At 39.3% G+C, this 22076-nt stretch overlaps 1 protein-coding gene across 1 annotated transcript; it reads left to right on the forward strand.

The window, feature by feature from the left end:
- The first annotated feature begins 309 nt into the window (after nt 1-309).
- On the forward strand, nt 310-11606 carry utp6 (UTP6 small subunit processome component). Its single transcript, XM_041982688.1, has 19 exons — nt 310-560; nt 1022-1106; nt 1234-1275; nt 1461-1553; nt 3095-3142; nt 3238-3301; nt 3385-3503; nt 3593-3670; nt 5281-5362; nt 5539-5620; nt 5702-5880; nt 6059-6138; nt 6238-6315; nt 7336-7515; nt 9262-9342; nt 9990-10099; nt 10199-10265; nt 10449-10521; nt 10755-11606. The coding sequence occupies exons 1-19, from the start codon at nt 469-471 to the stop codon at nt 10907-10909; spliced, it is 1788 nt and encodes a 595-aa protein (XP_041838622.1). The 5' UTR covers nt 310-468; the 3' UTR covers nt 10910-11606.
- Nucleotides 11607-22076: the final 10470 nt, after the last annotated feature.

Raw genomic sequence — 22076 nt, forward strand, 5'->3', positions numbered from 1 at the left:
AATTTTTTTTTTAATTAGGTTAGAACCATAGACTGCATATAAAAGAACATTTGAAGAACTTTCTATTTAATGGTTGTATAAATATTATTGTAAGAAAGTACTACATGTACGCTGCAAATACACTTAAAATGATTGAACTTTTTAAATCTATCAATAATGCATGTGCGTGAAGATGTTTTGCTTTCTATCATCGTTTTAAAACACGGCTTTATAAGTCTATTTTTAATACTTTTAAACTGCAAACAGAATTTTTTTTCACTCTACTTGCTCGTGTTTCTTGACGGACCTATTTGCAGGACGTAACCGGAACATCCGTCAGTCACAACTTCCACACATGTGAATGAGAAAAATTGGTCCCATTGCTTCCACCGTGTTGACATTTCATTGTTAATTAATCGACATTAAAAAAAATTTATATCAGTTATTAGCAGCTAAACTTGAGACAATCGTAACGACTTCGTTGACAAAATGGCGGAGATCGTTCAGCAGCGGATTGAGGACAGGATCCCTGAGCTGGAGCAACTGGAGAGAGTGGGACTGTTCACTAAGAAAGAAGTCAAGTAAGAAAACATCCAAAAGCTTTCCACAGTCAGTACTGCTGTAGAACAAGAAATAATATTACAATTGAAGTCTGTGCGATCAGATTAAACTCAGATTGGGCTGTAAAAATGTGTCGTCGTTGACGTTATTTGGCAGAGAAAAGCATCTCTTGGAAAATTACCCTTAAAATAAATCGTACACACTATAAGGTGTTGCCATAAAACTGTGAATTTAGGTATTTCATTATCTAGAGATAAGAACGTCGATCCCTCTAAAGTTCACACATGATTTTGTTTACTCCTAGTACTTTTTCTCAACTCATTCTCGAAAACCTTTGTTTTATTATATTATATATAAAAATTGTATTTTTGTTTCTCAGATTATATCTCTGCTCATAATTTTCACCCTCACCCCAGGGAAGTGTTTAATAAAGTATCTTGAACAAAATTGGTTTAAAAATGATTGTTTTTCACTGTTTCAGATCCATAATCAAGAGAGCTACAGCTCTGGAGTACAAGCTTCACAGGCTCATCGTGAACAAGGATGACTTCATTGCATACATTCAGGTTGGGGATTGTTGTCATGCAGTGTGATCAGCCTGGATTCAGACAATACATGATATTCAATATATGAAATATGATATTCAAACCCCTTACCTCAGAATATTGTTTTTTTTTTTTTTTTTCATTTCAGTATGAAATCAATCTCTTAGAGCTGATCAAAAAGAGAAGAGCAGTAAGTAGTCTGTTAAAGGATTATAAAACAGCACTGAATCACCTTATTGTTTTCTCAGAATTTGAATGGATGTTTTGGTTTACTCTCCCAGCTAATAAACATATAAAGGGGAACTATACATAAACACTGGGTTCTCATTTCACAAGTCTACATATAATGAAGTTGATCGTACTTGTCATTTTCAGCACATACACTACCAGTTCAAACGAGAGGAGATTGAGTATCCCATCATCCACAGAATAAATAGCATCTTCAGAAGAACTACAAAGAAGTGGAAGGTACTGTATTAGCAGCTTTAATAAAGTTACAATTTGTGTTGCGCACCAGGGTTAATACTTTATTCTCAGCATCATGTTACATTCAGTAAGGTGCATTCACAAACTAACTTAAGTTGAATTTTAGCTTTATATGTTCACACTAGGAGTCCATTTCATTCACTTTGTAGCTTAGAAATCCTTATTTTTGCTATACTGGCACAACTTCCTCTGCTTAGAACATGAGCTGTTTTAGTTCAAGGGCACTGTTGTATATCAAATAACGAAAAAACAAAACTAAAAAACTGTCCTTAGCTCCTTTCTCTGTTTTTTGTTGGAAACCTCTTGAGGTTAAGAAAAGATGGAGCTGGAGAAAGCTACTAAAATGGAAAGTGGCTTTAATGGGCTGCTCACACTTGGGCTTCTCTGCTCATATTTATGTACATGAATCCCAGTTAAACAGACTGTATGGAAACAATGAAACGTCACATAAAATGTTGCAGCTGCACAGAATTGTGAGAATCTATTTTCCTTTCATAAAGGATGATCCAGTGTTTGTTAGACTAAAGGAAACAGTAAAGGAAGCAGTGAAGCACATTTCCTTATAATCTAGAGCAGTGTTTCTCAAGTCCTGTCCTCCAGTACCACTGCATGTTTTAGATGTTTCCACACTTTAACACACCTGGTTGCAATGGATGGCTCATTAACAGGCTTGCACAGGATTTGATGAATAAATTCATTGATCTGAATCTAGTGTTGGAGTAGGAAAACATCTAAAATGTGCAGGGCATTAGTCATTGAAGACCAGAATTGAGAAACACTAATCTAGGGAATTTAATCTGCTTTTATTATGACTCCCACTTGTATGCTTACAGGTCATTTCACTCATTTAGCAACCCCTTTAAGTAAAAAGACGGACCCTCACCTCACCTCACCTCACCAACCCCGGAGCTCAAAGGCCAGTTTCCTGCAGGTTTTAGATGTTTCTCTGCTGCATCACACTTGACTCAAATTAATTAGTCATTAATAGCCTTGTGCAGAACTTGACAACAAGCTGTTGGAAAACCATTTAAGTTTGAATCAGGTGTGCTGCAGCAGGGAAACATCTGAAACCTGCAGGACACTGGTCCAAGAGGTCTGGAGTTGGTAACCCTGCTTTATGGGCTTGATGTTTCTAGAACAGGTGAAAAATACATAAATCTGAGAGAAAAACTATACATAAACATTTTTTGACTCAGTATTTGAAACTTTGGTCAACTTTTAAATAAACATGTTATAATTATAAATGACAGATAAATGACAGCCAATGGGTATCAGTGTCACACTTTATTTTTCCCTGTAGTGAAAGCATTGACTTGGTTGGTTGGTTGGTTGGTTGGTTGGCATACTTAATGCTTCTGAAATTAAAACTGGGAAGATGTGCAGTGGGTAATTTTTGGTTTTACTCTGTCTCAACCTAAAAAAAAGATTTAGTATTTTGGCTTCCCAGGGGAGAAAAGACAGACTGTTTGTTTTAAACAAGCATGAATTAACAAAAAGTGAACAAATATCTTTTTTATTTCCAGGATGATGTGCAGCTATGGCTTTCACATGTTGCGTTCTGTAAGAAATGGGTACGTAAAGGTCTCATTTTTAGTCCTTTGCTTAGATGAATCTCAACTGTGTCTGTTTTTTCTAATGATGATGTCTGATTGGTTTCACTCAACAGGGCACCAAAGGCCAGATCAGCAAGGTGTTCTCAGCTATGCTTGCAATCCACCCTGACAAACCAGGTACAGAAGATGTCATATTAAAACAGAATCCCATTAATTGACATGGGTATTCAAATAAATTCATTTTAACTCCCCTTATTCAGCCTTATGGATCATGGCTGCAAAGAGTGAGCTTGAGGATCGAAGTTCCTCCGAAAGTGCCAGACACCTGTTCCTGCGGGCGCTGCGATTCCACCCAGACAACAAAAAAGTCTACCAGGAGGTGAAATATGTAAAACGGATGAAAATCACGCTTTCATTCGGCAAGGATGAGGAAATTTACTAAATTATTTTCCACCCTCTCTGTATTAGTACTTCCGTATGGAGCTCCTGCATTGTGAGAAACTGAGGAAGCAGAAGATGGAGCTGGAGAAGGCGGAGATGGACCTGGTGAGTGTGAAAAAACTGCAAAGTTAGCATGCACATAAGTACAAAAACATACAGTGGGCAAAAAAGTATTTAGTCAGCCACCAGTTGTACAAGTTCTCCCACTTAAAAAGATTAGAGAGGGCTGTAATTTTCATCCAAGGTATACCTCATCTATGAGAGACAAAATGAAAAAAAAAAATCCAGAAAAATCATATTGTCTGATTTTTGATTAACTGATTGGTAAATTCCTTGGTAAAATAAGTATTTTTTTCAAAAACAAAAGATCATCTCAATACTTTGTTATATGCCCTTTGATGGCAATGACAGAGGTCAAACACTTTCTGTAAGTCTGCACAAGGTTTTCACTCACTGTTGCTGGTATTTTGGCCCATTCCTCCATGCAGATCTCTAGAGCAGTGATGTTTTGGGGCTGTTGCTGGGAAACACAGACTTTACAACTCCCTCCAAAGATTCTCTATGGGGTTGAGATCTTAAGACTGGCTAGGCCACTCCAGGATCTTGAAATGCTTCTTACGAAGCCACTCCTGCATTGCCCGGGCGGTGTGTTTGAGACCATTGTCATGCTGAATGGCCCAGCCACGTTTCATCTCCAATACCCTTGCTGATGGAAGGAGGTTTTCACTTAAATCTCACGATATATGGCCCCATTCATTCTTTCCTTTACACGGTCCCTTTGCAGAAGAACAGCCCCAAAGCATGATGTTTCCACCCCCATGCTTCACAGTAGGTAGGTATGGTGTTCTTTGGATGCAACTCAGCATTCTTTTTCCTCCAAGCACGACAGGTTGAGTTTTTACCGAAAAGTTCTATTTTGGTTTCATCTGAACATATGACATTCTCCCAATCCTCTTCTGAATCATCCAAATGCTCTCTAGCAAACTTCAGACGGGCCTGGACATGTACTGGCTACGTCTGACACTTCCCTGGCGGCGTAGTGTGTTACTGATGGTAGCCGTTGTTACTTTGGTCCCAGCTCTCTGCAGGTCATTCACTAGGTCCCCCCGTGTGGTTCTGAGATTTTTGCTCATCATTCTCGTGATCATTTTGACCCCACGGCATGAGATCTTGCGTGGAGCCCCAGATGGAGGGAGATTATCACTGGTCTTGTATGTCTTCCATTTTCTAATAATTGCTCCCACAGTTGATTTCTTCACACCAAGCTGCTTACTTATTGCAGGTTCTTCCCAGCCTGGTGCAGGTCTACGATGTTGTTTCTGGTGTCCTTTGACAGCTTTTTGGTCTTGGCCATAGTGGAGTTTGAAATCTGACTGAGGTTGTGGACAGGTGTCTTTTATACTGATAACGAGTTCAAACAGGTGCATTAATACAGGTAACAAGTGGAGGACAGAGGAGCCTCTTAAAGAAGAAGTGGCAGGTCTGTGAGAGCCAGAAGTCTTGCTTGTTTGTAGGTGACCAAATACTTATTTTACAGAGGAATGTACCTATTAATCAAATAAAAATCAGACAATGTGATTTTCTGTTTTTTTTTTTTCATTTTCTCTCTCATAGTTGAGGTCAAGCAATTACAGGCCTCTCTCATCTTATGACTAAATACTTTTTTGCCCCACTGTAACTTTGTATTTAGCACTGCCTCTTTTCACATCTTCTAGGGTGAATATGAGTTTTCTCCAGAAATCCTGAGCGGCAAACTGGCCGAGGTTGTGTACAGAGATGCTACGGGAAATATCAAAGGTCAGCTTTTTGAACTGTTTGCACAAAAAGAAGTTGTAATCACTTAAAAAAATCTTAAGACTTCTTAAGCTTCTACGCTATGATCCATTTTTATTTAAATGCTTTGTTTGATTAAAAAAAAAAAAACTCCTCTTCTGTCAAACAATCTTTTTTTCTTTCTCTTTTTTGTCTCACAGAAGCAGAGTTTGTCATCTCTCTTCTGAACATAGCAGCTATCTTTGACTTCACCAAAGAACTCCAGGACTCCATCCTGCAAGAGTAAGACATGGTATTATCTCCAGAAAAGTTTCTCTCTGTCTCTTTCTCTGTGTCTCACACGTGCACTCTTTTTGTTTCCAGCTTACAGAGAAAGTACACTGATGACAGCGTGACTTGGGATTTCATAGCTAAGAGGGAGCTGGAGGCCCCTGGGGTGGGGGAGGAGCTCCACTCTGCCAAAGGTCGAGCCTCGGATATCAACCGCAGAGAGGAGCGCTGCTGCCTGGTCTATGAGGACGGCGTCAAGACCCTCAACACTGGTGAGAGATTAGAAAATGCATGCACGTTGTTTTAAAATCAGAAGTGGCTGTTTGGCTTTTGAGAATTTGCCTGCATGCGTGTTTGTTTGTTCTTTATGCTCCTGAATTAACACCATTCTTATCAGTTAGATTTTTCAGTCATAAACATGTTTCTGTGTTTGTGTTTTTTGGCTTTTAGAGCCCATGTGGACCTGCTATGCAGCCTTTTGCTTGGAAAGACTAAAGAGGAAAACAAACGTTGAAGAACTGAAGGAAAAAGTGTGTAAATGGAAGAGAACTTTTACACCCTCATGAACCCTGTCATCAATTTTTAAATTGAGATGTAAATGATCACACGTTTCTGTGTTTGTGTCACAGAGGCAGGAGAGGCTGCTGGGAGTTCTGCAGCGCGCCCACGACTCCTCACTGCTGAAGGAGAACTATTACAAAAACTGGGTAATGAAACTGAAAGTACATTACAAACGTCTTGAGCCACCCTGAACTTTCCTTTAATTTCATGAAGTACTCCTCAGGAACAGTTCTCCTGACTTCTTGAAGGACATTTCAAAGCTCTTCATGGATGTTTGTGCCATTTGTTTTGTTCTTGTCAAGATGATCTCTCACTACTTCAGTAATGTTGCGGTCTAGGCTCTGGAGAGGCTTCATGTAGCATAACTCAGCCTGTCCTTCCCTACGAATGGCTTCCTGACAGCCCCCCTTTTATGAAGACCATCTCTGATGGATCCATTGAAGGTCCAGATAAATCTCTTAGGTGCTTTGTTGGGTCTTAATGGATTCTTCTTCTCTTATTTCCTAAATTCATAATTTTCAGATACTTTTTTCTGTTGCAGATAGTTTTTTTTTTTCGGCCTGATGCTTCTTCTTTTGTCCTCCACTTGTCCACTTTCCTCAATTTGTTTTTTTCCCCCTCAAATTTTTGAAGGACACTGAACATCATGCAGTTGTTTTCAGCTAAAAGCTCTTTGGAAATCACCATGTCCAAAGATGATATTTTATGCCCATCAAACTGTTATTTTTGGTACTGGTGTCACAGGACTTTTCCACAGTACTGCATGTTATTTAGCCCCACACGTCTCCCACAATATCACTAGATGTAACTGGATGTAATTGTAATCAAAGCATGGTTTCCCTTTATTTGAATGAAAACTCGTCAACTGCAGCTGCGTGCTGGTATGGCGGCCCTTTGATTATTATGATGACAGCTTGTGTTATAAAGCTCACGCTGATGTGGTAGTAACCTGTCTTTGCTTGGTCAGGGTGACAGAGATAAGGCGGCACAATGAGCTCTTTATTTAAGTAGCGATATGTCCTGATGTCTGTGTGTAAGAGAAAGAAGGCTGATCTAACCCGGTTGTGAGTCTTCTTTCAGATAGCTGGAGCAATTCACAATGTCAGTGTAGAGGAGAGTTGTAATTAAAAAGGTGGAAACCACCATGATGTTCTTCATGTGACCAGCTGCAGATTCTGCTCTCATCTGGGGATGCTGAGGCGGCAGCCAGTGTTGCCATGACAGCCACGCAGCGCTACAGCCAGTCAATGTCGATGTGGAGCTTGTGTCTGCAAACGTTAATGCAGCTGGGGAGTGGAGACATAGGCAGACTTTTCCAGGACGCTCTTACACATGTTAATCCCAAGGTACGTACACACACACACACAGACAGACTTTGACCCTTAGTAATTAGTCTTCAGTCCTCTGTCACATTAAGTTTATTAACTCTCTCTGCTTACACTGAGCACACATGTGCTGTGACAGCACCAGTGTAATTGCTTTCCCTGGAGGAAGGACACACACATCATCCACTGGCACTGCTGCATAAGTGGGCCATCTCCTTGGCCTAGTTAGTTTCTGTTCCATCATTTTAACTGCTTTATCTTGGTGAACGACAGGAAATAAGACAAAAAAAAAAAGTTGCCTTCACATATAACTGCAGAATACAGAATAACCCCAAGAGTAATTAGTTGTGTATTTCGGTGAATACACATGCTTTGGTTTAGCTCCGAACAGAGTAGCTAGTTGTTCTTGGGGGGGTTTCACAACACTGTGGCCCTGAAGTAGCTGTAAAAGGAGGATTATGTTCATACTGCTCAATCAAGTCTTTCCTCTCACTTTCTTTATGTGCAGAGAAACTGGTTTGTCTCTGGCATTTGGTAAAATATTTTCACATGACTTCACAAAAAATATGCTCTATATTATACTTGTGCAATTATACACTGTTAAAAGAAACTTATAGGAAAGCTTTAGGCTAATGACAAAGGAAGGGGATTAGTCACCCAGATGCTGCAGAAATGGAGCTGAATGATTAGTCATGTTTAAAATCTTGGCCTTTACTCAGAAAATCAGGTCTTAAAATGAGGAAAAAATAACCTCAAATGTACACCAGCACAAGGCGTATTAAACCTTTATCATTTATTTAACAAAAACTGAGCCAAAATGCTGAAAAATGAAGTGCACTTGGCAGGATTCACACGGATGCAATGCTTTTAATTTTCAGCGCTGAACGCTGTGGGAGGCCAAGCAAAGCCAAGAAACAACTTGCCAGGAATTCAACCCACAACCCAAGATGTCGCTCTATTTAAATCTAAGGAGCAAGACTGCTGACACCTGAAATGTGTGTGAATCTAGTCTGACTGCTTTCTTAGGAATTAGAATTAGCATCCTGGTGTTGCTAATCCAGTGCACTTGATTAACAGATCATCATCGGTGTGAGCTCCTCTATAAAAGTGGAGGTTTTGTCTGTTGTGTGTTGACAGTGTCAAGGAGGAAAGACATCATTAACCATCTCAGAGAAATAAGTCCTTAGATTAAGTGTCAAGCATTCTTGAAACTGCAGATTATTTTGCATATTAAAACTTATACATGTATTTTTATTTTAGAAATGCAAAAAAGAAGGTATACTTTCTTCTTCTGCTCTAACACAAACACGAAACAAAGAAAAGAACATAAGACGTAATGATCTCATTAAAAAAATACATAAAATCTGAATAAAATAAATAAGTAGATTTTTGGAAAAATTAGGCAGAAATAGTAACAGGGAAATTAAAGCAAAAAATATAACTTTAGGTGAATTTGAATTCATTGTTTCTTAAAGGTATATTTTTGGGGCATTCTGTGGCACTTTGTTTCGGTGTTCTTAAAATATGAAGTGTTGGTCTCTATTTTCACTTTTAAACAATCTTTTTATGTATAAAAGAATTTTCAGTTCCTTTAATGCAAACAAACATTGTTTTTAATGTTTATGGTAAGAGTAAAAAATTTCCTGTATTTGCAGTATTGTTAAAATATGATTCATCCTCAGGGAAGCTGTCAGAGAATGAAATTACGACATGAACAGTATGTGTGTGTGTGTGTGGTTATTCAGCTAATATACTCTGTTTTAACAGGAGAGTTTACCGCTGTGGCAGCTGCAGCTTGAGTGGAGCATAGCCAACCAGAGTCCTGATGATACAGAAGCCATCTTCAAGGTAGCTCATCTCAGCCAGTTTGTCTAAAACCGGCCTCACATTGAAGAAAAGTCTGGCTTCAGCTATTAGATATGCTTTTAGAGGATTTTAAAACAGTCAAAAACACCTATACAACAAGGATGCTGGAGGACGAACCTTTTATTGAACTGCAGATTGTAAACATTCTTTAGAGATGGCTGCAAAGATCTACGCATTTTTCAGATGTAAGCTGCTAGTTTGGAAGTTGGTTTTTTACTTTGTGGATCAGATTTACAGGTAGAAGCGAAAGGAAGCTGCTCAAACTATTTATACTAACGCTCAACTTCCAGTGAGTCAAACTGCATTGAAACTACAGCATGTTGTTCTTTCATGACTTCAGATAGATTTGGCTTATTTTTGTTTAAGTGGAAAAATAGTTTTTGTGAACCTTTTTCGTTTTGGCTTGCAGTTAAAATTTGAGACATTATTCCGATTAAAAGTTCTACACAGACCATTTATGACATGACTGACTGGTCAATAATAGAAACTAATCATTAAAAATCGTCTGAATACATTTAAACTAAAACTAAAAGCTGCATATTCATAATTAAATGATAAACATGCTTTGAGTGCAGAATGCCTCTGGGATTAAAACACTTTGCAGACAGTTTTTACTCGTTTGTTTCCAGAAAGGTCTGATGTCTGCTGTTACAGCTGTTGCCATGGAGATGAAAGAGCTCTACCTTGATTGGTCCTACTCGACTGGAGGCTATAAGAAAGCGAGGAAGACATTCACAAGGTAGCGCAGGAAAAAAAAGAGAAACAAAAACTTTTCCTCAACACTTTAGTTCTTGAAACTCCAAATTCTGAAATTAATTTTTGTTTTTTTTCTTTCAAGCTTGCAAGAAATTCGTCCTTTGCCCAAAACCTTTTTTACCAAAATGATTCAAATCGAGAAGGAACAAGTATGTATGCCAACCACTGTGTGCCACATGAAAAAGCTTTTGAAACTTTTTCACAACCTTTCAGTACTTCGATCGCTTCAGTTTTTTTTCTTTTTGATGGAGACGTCTGTTTTCTGACATAGAAGATGGAATTGTGGGGAAAGATGGTTAATAAATTATGCTAAAAATTGCCTTTCCTTCCAGGAGACCCCAAAGATGAACAATCTGAGAGATTACTATGAGAGGGTGCTGCAAGAGTTTGGCACTTCAGATGACGGTGGGTGAAGTTTTGAATACAAAAAAAAACTTTATTTACAGTTTCATGTTATACAGGTTAGAAGGACAAAAGAAAATCCTAACTTTACAAAACTAAATATAATATTATGATTGAAAAAGACTTAGCTGTTCTTTTAAAACTTGTGATGTTTCAAGGCAGAAAAATGTATCAGAAATGTGAAGATGGAGAGTAGAGCTGCTAAACTGGAAATGTTTCTCTGTGCTGTTCTGAAGATCTGTGGCTGCAGTACATCCAGGAGGAGCTGGGACCCCTGGGCCAGCCGGAAAACTGTGGAAAGATCCACTGGAGAGCCATGAAGTTTCTGGAAGGGGAGAGTGTGGAGAGGTTTACCTCCAAATACACTCTGCTACAGACCGGACACTTGTGAGCGATCCTAGAAGCTCAGAGTGGCATTCTTAAAGAATATGTGAAACGACCATGACCGCTCAACGCCTCACTGTAAAAAAAACAAGTCGTGTGTGAAATAAATCACAACCGTTCTTTAAACCTGTTGAGCTGATAATACTTTCATTTGGCAAAATAATAGGAGTTCAATCAAACCCCACTCTCCTGATTGAGGGTTGTACAGTTGTGCTGTTACACCATCTACCCCTCCTGCCTCTGAAAATGGTCTTTGTTGGGTTTTTTTTACCCCAAGTGACTATGGGAATTTGCATAAGCAGAAGTTGTGATCATTTCACATATTTCTAAACCTAAAATGAGGCCTCTTTGTCCACATTAACAAGGTTGTAAATGTTTGATGATGGTAAAGCACCCGGTTAGGAATTATTCTGTCACCTTGAAATGTAAAGCCTGTTTCCTTGTTTGAATGCACAGCAGGTATGAGCTTACTGCTGAAGAGTTGCAGCCACATTAGGAGAAACATCAACCAAGCCATTTTCTTTCAGCCTGTGTTTTCCTTTGACATTTTTCATGCCAAATATCTGGGCTGTGTTTGATAACCAGACTGGTGTTTGAAACATGTACTTCTGTAAGGCAGTCCAGTTTATTTGCATTCCACATATTTTCATTTTTGAAAATACAAACTGTGATGCTTTCATGATATTAAAACAGTCTTGAGGGTGTTTTCTGGTTGTGGTACCACAAACAGACACATACATGGACATAATGCACATGTAAAAGTCTTGAGCCGCCCATCATTTCTTTATATTTTGCCCTCAAGGAGTGAGACTGTGTTGCTCTTTAAATGTTTTCTTTGGACATTGATCACCTGGTTTTAATTATTTTACTCATTAAGTTCTGTGAGGCCATTTTACACTGACCCATGAATTATTCAAACATAGAAAAGGCACTGAACTCTTAGATGAACAACGGCAGTCACATATAACAGACAAGAACCAATTTCTTTAAATTGAATCTTGAGGCACTTTGTTACTATGATTAGATGTAGTTCAGAAGGACGACCCAATCGGCTGTCAATTAGAAAGTTGCCGGTTCAATCCCCAGCTTCCTGCACCATGCTGCTTCTGATGCAGTTTTTAAGGAGTGATAGGGGAAAAATCCAATAAGCTTAGCCCACTTTATTAGTATGTGTGAATAAAGGGGAATGTTGATGTAGTATAAAACACCTCATGAGTGGTCAAAGATGAGGAAAGTGTAGCATAAATACATTTCCACATGATTTGTTCCCATTTTTTTAGTTATTGTATTTCTTTAGTTGTCTATAGGCCCTACATCTCAAAGAGATGTTAGAAAATGTGGCACACCTCAGCATGCTGTGCAGCATGTCCTTTAAAGATGTGAAGAACCAGGACAAAAGATAAATCTTAAAATGATACCCATAAGAAATATGAAAAAAACAAGCAAGAACCTGGCACAAGACCTGAGAGATGCAACCAGACCTTCGTTTGATCCATCTACTGTCCACTGACGCTTCATCTGAAAAGGTCTCCATAGAAGAACAGCTGTCCTCCCCAGACCTCAACATGGGTTCATCATGACAGAAAATGAAGCATAAATCAGCTGACATCCAAAGAAGAGCTTTGGAAAGTGCCCGAAAAAAGCCTGGAGAACAATTCCTGAAGAAATGATAAAGAATTGGATCAGACAGTGTTGGAAAGTAAAGCCATTCATACTAAATAATAACCTTCAAGTCCACAGAACGTGCACAAACCATTTGTGCCACACGTACTGCATTTCTGTTTATGTTTGCACGTATTTCAGCAAATTTCTGCACCCATCTCCCGTTTTCCTGGCAATATAGAAAGAACTGAGGTGTAACTCAAGACTTTTGTACAGTACTGTAGTTCTCAGTGACCCACCTCTTCTTTGAGTGGATCATTTGGCTGGTTAGTAACCTTAAGTTATTAAGAGCATCCTCTAAAAACACACATCTAAAACACACATTTAACCAATTTTTACTATCAGTACCATCAGCCAGTATTATCTCCTTTAAATTGCATCCTTTTATAGTAATAAGGAAAAAAAAGTCTAAATTAGTTTAAATGGTCACTAATCTCCAAGCATATTTACAGTTTTTAAGGACACTTTTTCCCCTCAAACAACAGTGGCACAGGCATTGACTTAAGTTATGATGTGGTGTAACAAAAAGAAAACATGAAAAGATCAAGATTTTACAATATTCTAGACAACACACACATCCACTGCTAGAATGGCATCACATGGAGATTACTGGACATGTTTTCACTCCTCTGACATTCAGGACCTGATGACAAAATATATATACAGTCATAATAAACGTGTTATTAAATTAGTAAATTTCATTTAAGGTGCTGCTCGTCTTGGCCAGCACGCTTGCAGTCACATTTCCCTGTTTAAGAAACAGATAAATTATAATATTTTCTTAAGAGATCCAACTATTAAACTAACTGGAAGGACCTAACTTCCTTCTTAAGTTATATTCTTTTCATGATACCATGTTCAGCCTGATATATGTCAGACTTAAAAAAAGGTGAAAAGATGGTGAATTAAGGCAGAGGTCGAAATGGTGAGTACTGATCTCAGTAGTGATCCCTTTAGAAAACGAGCCAAGCTGAAGTTTTCTCTCTAAATTAAGTTACTGTTACATCAACTTGGCAGATCCTCTGGTTAGTGGAAATGTGGAGAGAGAAAAGCCTGGAACCGACTTTTTAAAGAATGCAAAATGGCATTTCCTGCTGATGCACAGAGTTTTTTGTGTTAGACTACAAACCTGAGAAAACATTCAAAATTGTCTCAGATATATTTAACTCAACAGCTTCAGCCTGCAAATCCTGCAATGAGCATCCGAGTCCTAACATCCAGTGATGGTTAGAAACTCCTCGATCCGTTTTGGGAGGTTTGCAACACTTAAAAATAAATTTGAAGGAACTATTAGACATTTTGGTATTTTAGCCGTTAAAATTAAACATTAAATCCAATTAGATCATCTAAATAAATTAATACTGAATCAATTAAATCCAGATTTAGGTTGCACCCTGCATGACATTTTCCCCAAATGTGTTAAGGAAGAAAAAGCTGTTGCTGCATTTAAAGAAAAATTTTATGTTTTGATGAGATTTTTTTTAACATGGTCCTTCTGCTCCTTGTTACCTTGTTGGAAAAAATAGTGTGCTCATGTGCACATTTACCTTCCATGAAAGCACATCAGCTCTGAAGAGCTTTTCAAGTGTGCCTCCACCCCCCTGCATGTCAACCCCAGCCCACTGCTTCAAATGTCCTCAGAGCTTCTTGTAGAGGATGTAGGTGAAGAGCGCCAGCACGCCGGCAGACAACAGCCCGATCACACACTGGTGGATAGTGATGACGTTCTCCAGCGCGTGGATGCGCTCCTCCATGGCGTTGGTGTGGATGTAGTCATAGATGGAGGCCCCGATGCTCCACACCGCCCATACAGCATCCACCACCGCCTTCATCGTGGGAGAGACCATTGAGAGCGCCGCCCGCAGCCGGCCGGCCGCCGCATCCGCCGCTTACTGGCCCTGCTGCACTACAGATGGTGAAGAGGGTGACACACGGCACACAGAGAGAGAGGGATGAGCATGTAGGCAGAGGAGAGGAACTTCTCATTTAGAGCCATTTTTATACTTTCTGTGATTAAAACTCTTCTGATTCAAGTAGTTTGATTTGTGTTTTATCGAGTTCACTCTTCATTCACTTCTCAGGTTATTGAACAGAAAGTGAAAAATGAAGTTTAAAGTTTAATTGAGCAATTAAACTCTTCATCTCTAAACATCAGAAAACTCGGAAACATGTTAGCTACACTGTTGTACAACATAAAAAGATGTTAGTAAAGCTCAGCTGTGGTCAGCTGACACTAAAATATAAAGATATTAAAAGGGGTGATTCTCCTGAGACGTAGCAGTAGATGATTGTCCTGTATGTGTCTGAGACCTTCAAGTTAAGAACCAGCTATACTGTTTTTTTAAGGACACATAAAGAGTGTACGGGGGAACCAAAGCAGATCACCTGGACTTTCTTTTCATCGTGCCAGACATTACATTAGGCTAACGTCATCGCGTCACAGTGAGAACGTTCCTGTTTGATTCTAAACTGGGCCCTTTCTGCATGGATTTGCATGTTTTCCCCATAAACATGTGGGGTCTCTCCAGTCCAAAAACACACAAACATACATGTTAGGCGAACTGGATTTTCTAAAGTGACCCTGAGTGAGTGTGAGAGTAACTGTCTGCTTGTTAGGCGAGTACAGAACATAGAGGAATGAAGCAGCAGGTATTACATAAGCTTGCTCTCAGCAAGAAGGTTCATGGTTTGAATCTCCACTCGGTTTCTACAGCAGGAAGACGTCATTGATTCAGTCTTTGTAGATACTAAGAGTGTAATAACAAATTGATATTGATCCAAACAAACCAACAGCAAAAGATCCAAACTGAAAATATCAATTAAATATTAATACAGTAATAATCTGTAAAATGCACTTAAAAAAAAGAACACTTGGAATTGTTTACGTTTGCTTTGTTCTACAACCAAAACAATTTTAATAAAGAAAATGGGAATATCTGAAGGTGTGTGTAGCTATGATAAAGTCGGACTGTACTACCTTAGTTATTTTAACTAAGTTCTAAAAAAATATCTGGTTTGAGACTTTAACTAAGAGTCAAGTTTACACTGTATCCTGCTTTAATGTCCACAAATAACAGTCTGTTTTTGTAAAAAAAAAAAAAAAATTAAAAGTCTGATAAAGCGCAGGAATAAAACAATATTTGTGATATAAATGTAAGTGAGTGTGTTAAATCAACATGTAATATCTCATCAGTAGCTGGATCTTAATTTAGGTTGAAGTGAAACTGCATCTTGGCAGAATTTGTGACATCTGCAAACACAGAATCGGTTTAATATTGTTTTGTAATCAGACTTGTGATTTACAAGCTTGCAGATATCATGCATCTTTGATGATTGCTTTTAGCCACATATATTATTAACTTTAATCCAAAAAGATTTTTGTGATATACAGTCATTTGAACCCTTACAACATTTTTATTGTCTCTTCGTTAATGAACTGCAGAATTTGCTACTTTACTTTTTAACAAATTCATTTGCTTCAAGAAGAAGAAGGTTGAATAGGCAGAAAAATATTTAAGTATTGGTGGAGGAAATCCCATGTAAAGCCATCAGGAGTTGAGGTTGAGGAAGGCTTGTAAGAAGGCTTGTAATCATGAAGTGCTTTGAGAGACTTGTTCTTCAGCACATCAAGGACCATCTCCCCCCAGACTTCGACTCCCACCAGTTTGCATACCGAGCAAACAGACGCCATAGCTGTAGCTCTTCACTCTGCGCTGAACCACCTGGAGCAGCAGCAGAGCTACGTCCGGATGCTCTTTGTGGATTACAGTTCAACACAATAATCCCGGACAGATTATGCACAAAACTGGACACTATTGGCCTCCCCCCTCTCACATGTGCCTGGATAAAGGACTTTCTAACAGACCGACCCCAGACTGTAAGACTAGGTCCCCACCTCTCCTCCACCCGCACGCTGAGCATCGGCTCCCCACAGGGCTGTGTGCTGAGCCCCCTCCTGTACTGCCTCTACACCCACGACTGCAGGCCGGCCCACAATGACAGCCTCATTGTCAAGTTTGCTGACGACACCACAGTGGTCGGACTCATCTCCGGGGGTGATGAGGCTGCCTACAGGGAGGAGATCCTGAAGCTGGCTGCTTGGTGTTCTGAGAACAACCTCGCTCTCAACACCAAGAAAACCATGGAGATTATCATCGACTTCAGGAAGCTCAGCACAGACCCAGCCCCCCTCTACATAGACGGAGAGTGTGTGGAGAGGGTCCACACCATCAGGTTTCTTGGTGTCATCATCTCCTGGTCAGAGAATATTATGTCAATCACCAAGAAGGCTCAGCAGCGGCTACACTTCCTGAGAGTCCTCAGGAAGCACAAACTAAACTCCAACCTGCTGCTGACCTTCTACCGCTCATCCATCGAGAGCCTGCTGACATACTGCACCACAGTATGGTACGGCAGCTGCACTGTAGCAGACAGGGAGAGACTACAGAGAGTTGTAAAGACAGCACAGAAGATCATTGGCTGCCCTCTCCCCTCCCTGATGGACATTTACACCTCCCGCTGCCTCAGCAGAGCCAGAAACATCATAAATGACAGCTCCCAACCTGGCTCTGATCTGTTTGCCCTGCTGCCCTCTGGGAGGCGCTACAGGTGCATCAGGACTAAAACAAACAGACTCAAAAACAGTTTCTTTCCAAAAGCAATAACTGCCCTGAACTCCTGTAGGACTTCAAATGTGAAATACTTGGGACACTAACGACATATGTGCAATACTTTCTGTCATGTGACATGTACAATATATCATAATACGTGCAAGAATACTTTGAATGTGCAATATATTTTCTGACTTGAATATGTTTCAGTGTAATTTATATATTTTCAACTCGAACACTATATACATGTATAGTATACTGGTATATACACCATACTTATATCTGCAAATAACTCAAGGAGTGTGCACATCTGTTTATTTTTAGAAATATTTTATACCGTAGATCTTTTATTTATTTATTTATCTTCTATACTGCTCTCTTTGCACTGACATTGGTGATGGCTTATCTCATTGTATATGTGTATAATGGCAATAAAAGGCATTCTATTCTATTCTATTCTATTCTAGCACCGGAGGCTGTAAACTCAGAGCAGGATATATGGCCTAAACAGCAGCACAGTTATGACACGCATTGTGCATCTTTTAGGAATCTAATTTGCCTGTTTGTTCATGCAGCTGATTATATATGTGATTGAAGAGCATTAAATAATATTTCTCCTTTCAAATATAAGCTGAGTTGTAATCCCATTTGTGGGGAAGTCCTTTTATGGACAGTACAGGTAACAACCATTTTAGCTGGAGGCTCAGGTTACTTTACCATTACATACATGACCAGTTTGGTAAAAATAAAAAAGTTAGAGAACAGAAGCCAGAGTGTGGTGTTATCTCATTAGGACACTCTTAAAATCATGCCTGAAATGAAAATACAAGCATAAAACAATAAAAGATTAGAGAAGAAAAAGAAGATGAAGTCATTATATAACAACAGTATATTCTGTAATCAGACAAAAAACACCATAAAGATATGATTAAAACTAAATATATTATTTAAAAATACCAATATTACACACGTCTTACAAATATATATTTGTTTGTTTATCTTTATTTGATTTATTTTGTTTTTGTTTTAAACCTGTGATTTGATTTTGTTATTATCTCTGTATTTTATGTAGTTGTATTTGTATTCTGTGAATCACTGTTGTTTCTTATCTGTAAAAGAGCTTTATACATTTAACACAGCTCTTAGACTATCGTTCCTGTAATTTCTTATGGTCTTCAGAAATCATTTTGCCCTCCACTTATCTAGTTTATTCATTTTTAAAGGATACACTGAATATCATGCTGAGATAGTTTAAACTAATTCCAGTGTACTCCTAATGAAATTAAAAAACAAAACAAAACAAAACAAAAAAACAACATATGTCTTTGGCTGCTAGGATTTTTTTTTAGATAGATAGATAGATAGATAGATAGATAGATAGATAGATAGATAGATAGATAGATAGATAGATAGATAGATTTTTTTAAATTGAAGTACGCCCCACAGGCTTCAATACCACCCCTTTAAATAAAACCATGACGTATTTATTTATCAGGTTTATTGACAGTTAGAACAGTGTGATTTTCCTGTGCTTTTCTGTCCTGTTTACAAGCAGGATCTTCACATTCTTCTCTCCGATGAAGACTTGATTCCCTCAATACATGCTGACGTCATTTCAGGATTTAATAAACTTGGTCCACAACTGAACTCGATTCTCAATTTTTCTATATGGGTCTCGTAGGAACAGAAACTTTCAAAATCACCGGTCTGAACCTAAACGGGTACAGAATAAAGACTTTGAGGAAAAAAAGTCTGAACATTTTGGCTATTATGTGGTGCACTGAGATCAAACCGTTCGGGCTGCAACACCGATGACGTAGATGTTAAAGATTGGAGTCAAAACTCACCGACAGGTGTCAGATGTTAACGTGCTGACGAAGATGATGAAGAACATCCGTCCTGTCGATGCTAGAGTAATAAATTACCTTGTTTCTGAGAAGCCGGTTTGTTCTTGTGAAGCACCAAGTCGGACATTGCTGTTTATTATTATGTTTGTGTTATTGAAACATGCCACTTCCGGTTTTGCCCTTCGTAATAAAACTAATTGTTGCCCTTGTTACTGACAATAAATCTTCTTACTGAACAGCATCACCGGAAGCAGCAATCAGTGTGTGAAAAAGATGCACCAGAATGTCCCACATGATATGATTTAAAAAAAATAAATAAAATAAAATAAAATAAAAATTCTAAATTTTAAAAATGAATTGTTTTAATTTTTGTAGCAACCACTCTACGCTTTTACTTAGAAGAAATCGCTCTAACTTCCGGCAGTGCAATTGTATCTCTCGACAGTGAAGCAGCTGACTCAAACCACATGAGTTTCACCACTGGTGTTCTGACAATTTGGTATAAGCTGCCAGAACAGCATACCGGAGGCGAAAATTTACAGGCCTAGCTGTTTCTGTAAGTTAAGGTTACCTCAAAATCATTTGTATATGTTCTTTGCTAGGGATGGGGAACTATGGTCCTCGACGGCCACTGTCCTGCAGGTTTCAGAAGATTCCCTGCTCCAACACACCAAATTCAAATTAAATTGATCCAACAACGAGTTGTCAAGTTCTGCACAGTGACCCACTATTATGAGTACGGTAGGTTGCATCAGGAAACATCAGCGGGCCTGGAGGACTGGAGTTTCTATGCCGTTTTGACATGTTGGTTTATGTTGAAAGGATTTTTAAAAAGTATGAAAAGTATTCCTGTACACAGCATACATTCACACGTAATGTTAAGAAACTATGTTTGTCATGCTACTAGCCTATATAAAAATATTTTTTAAAAAAAGGAAAAGGAAAAATAATCCATTTTAGAAAATAAAAGAAAACAAGTTTTATTAAACTATATAACAACAGCTACATTAGTCATTAGATTATAGTCAGCGAAATGCCGAATTTATCAACATTTCTGCCCTACACATGCGCACTGACTAAATGTATTCTGATGTGTATAGCGATAGTTTTAGTAGCCTATACCAAAGTGTCTGAACACATTACGTTTTGTGCATAATGTGAACTGGAAAACACAAAATAGCCCATGTGAATGGATAAAAGAAGAAAATTCGCAAAAATGGCTCTGCAGAATGACAACAAAAAACTAGCCTAAGATAATAATAATAATAATAACAATAATAATAATAATAATATATGCCTATCTAGCCTTTAAGAACAGAATAAAACAGACTAGATTAAGTCAGACAGAGCCTATAGCATAGGACATAACAATTTTAAATAAACTCGTGTATTAAACTTGAATTCAGCTGTCACACTGTAATAACGATCTGATGCGCATGAACACGTGACTACATTCGTTTGAACAATAAATGTCTTTTTAGGGGAGAGGGTGGGGGGTATGATAACGAAATAGTGTGTTATGGCGCATGGCCGCCACCAGATGTCGCCGCACACTAACATGTTGGCGGCGCTGGAGATAACGGGAGAGGTGTGATGAACCTGGGATGTGGAGAGACTCACGCGCCGAATCGAGAAAAAGAGGGGAACACCTTGAGAAACACGCAGACGAGCCGCCCACAGACACCGGAGAGGCGGTGGAGCGCGGCACGGGCCTGTGTGTGGATGGGCGAGCCAACACTCCGCAGGAATGTGTGCTGTTAAGAGGCAAACGCACATTACTCTGTGTAGTTCTCTTCATCGGTTTCAAGTCCTCTTTCTGAATAATTGCAAATGCGGGGCCACTTTGCTGCGCCCCCGACGGATACCTATAATTGGAGACGAACATGACGCGCTGAAAATAACCAGGTTAGCACTTAGTACCGGTCCATTTTGGGGAGGGCCCAACACGAGGGCGCAGCACCATATATCACCTCCTTCCAGCTGTTTGGGAATATCCTGCTCATAATTTCGAGGCTGTAGCATGGCAGCAGCAGGAGCAGCCTGTCTTTTCTCTTGTCTCATTCGGTTCCTCTTCCCACAATGGATATATGGTGACTGACTGGGTGCGCGCGTGGGGATCTGATGGCGAGAAACGTTGCTTTTTTCCTCCCTCTTCTTTTCTGTTAAAGGGAATAAGGGCGGGAGGTGGGAGACTGGCACAAGGCGCGACACTGTTGCACGTTTTTTTTCTCTCCTTGGACAGACGGGGAAAAGATGGGCCGGGTGGTGTGTGGGGGGTGGGGGACTGTCCGACTTCTTCCAAAAAGACAATTCGTTCCCCCCTCCCCCCCAAAATATTCTTGCTCAATTTGGGATGCGTGCAACACCAAGTGATCATACTTGGGCGGGTTTGGTGCTGGAGCTTGTCTTGTCGGTGGATTGACGCTGAAGTTAAACTTCGCTTGCAAGACGCAGCAGCACAACCAACTAGACTGTCGGCACTTTTTTTTTGCGTGTAGTCCCCATTGGCTGCAGGATGCTGACACCTGCCCGGTGTGCAGGTAACAACAACCCGGTAACTGTCCACTTGTCCAAACACGGACAGGGAAGCACATCAATGGGTAAGTATGGATCATATTGAAACTCGAATGTCCTCATTATCTGCTCTGAAAAGGGGAAATGGTGTCAGTCAAATTACTTTTCTAGAATCCCAAGTAAACCTTTGGAGTTTTATCCTCACGCAGTCAAAGGCTTTGAGACTGATGATGGTGTGCGTTAGAGATTGGGTCTTTGCGGGCAAGGTGAGTTCTCAGTTTATTCAACTGGCCTACAAAGTCCCAGTTTCTGGCTCATGTGACCGCAAGTTGAAGTCAGTACTCTTCAGCATTTTTTTTAAAAGAAAATAAACTGGGAGCAGATGCAGAATATAATGCAAATGGGGTTTCATTGTCCTTTTTACTCTACAGTGATAGTCTCATAACAGCACATAGTGCCAGTGAAACGCCATTTAATACAGCAAATAAATTAGCTGATGTGTTCCATGGTAAGGTTTTGTGGGATTAGAGTTAACAACAAT

The sequence above is a fragment of the Melanotaenia boesemani genome, chromosome 4 (assembly GCF_017639745.1).
Source record: "Melanotaenia boesemani isolate fMelBoe1 chromosome 4, fMelBoe1.pri, whole genome shotgun sequence".
Lineage (NCBI taxonomy): Eukaryota > Metazoa > Chordata > Actinopteri > Atheriniformes > Melanotaeniidae > Melanotaenia > Melanotaenia boesemani.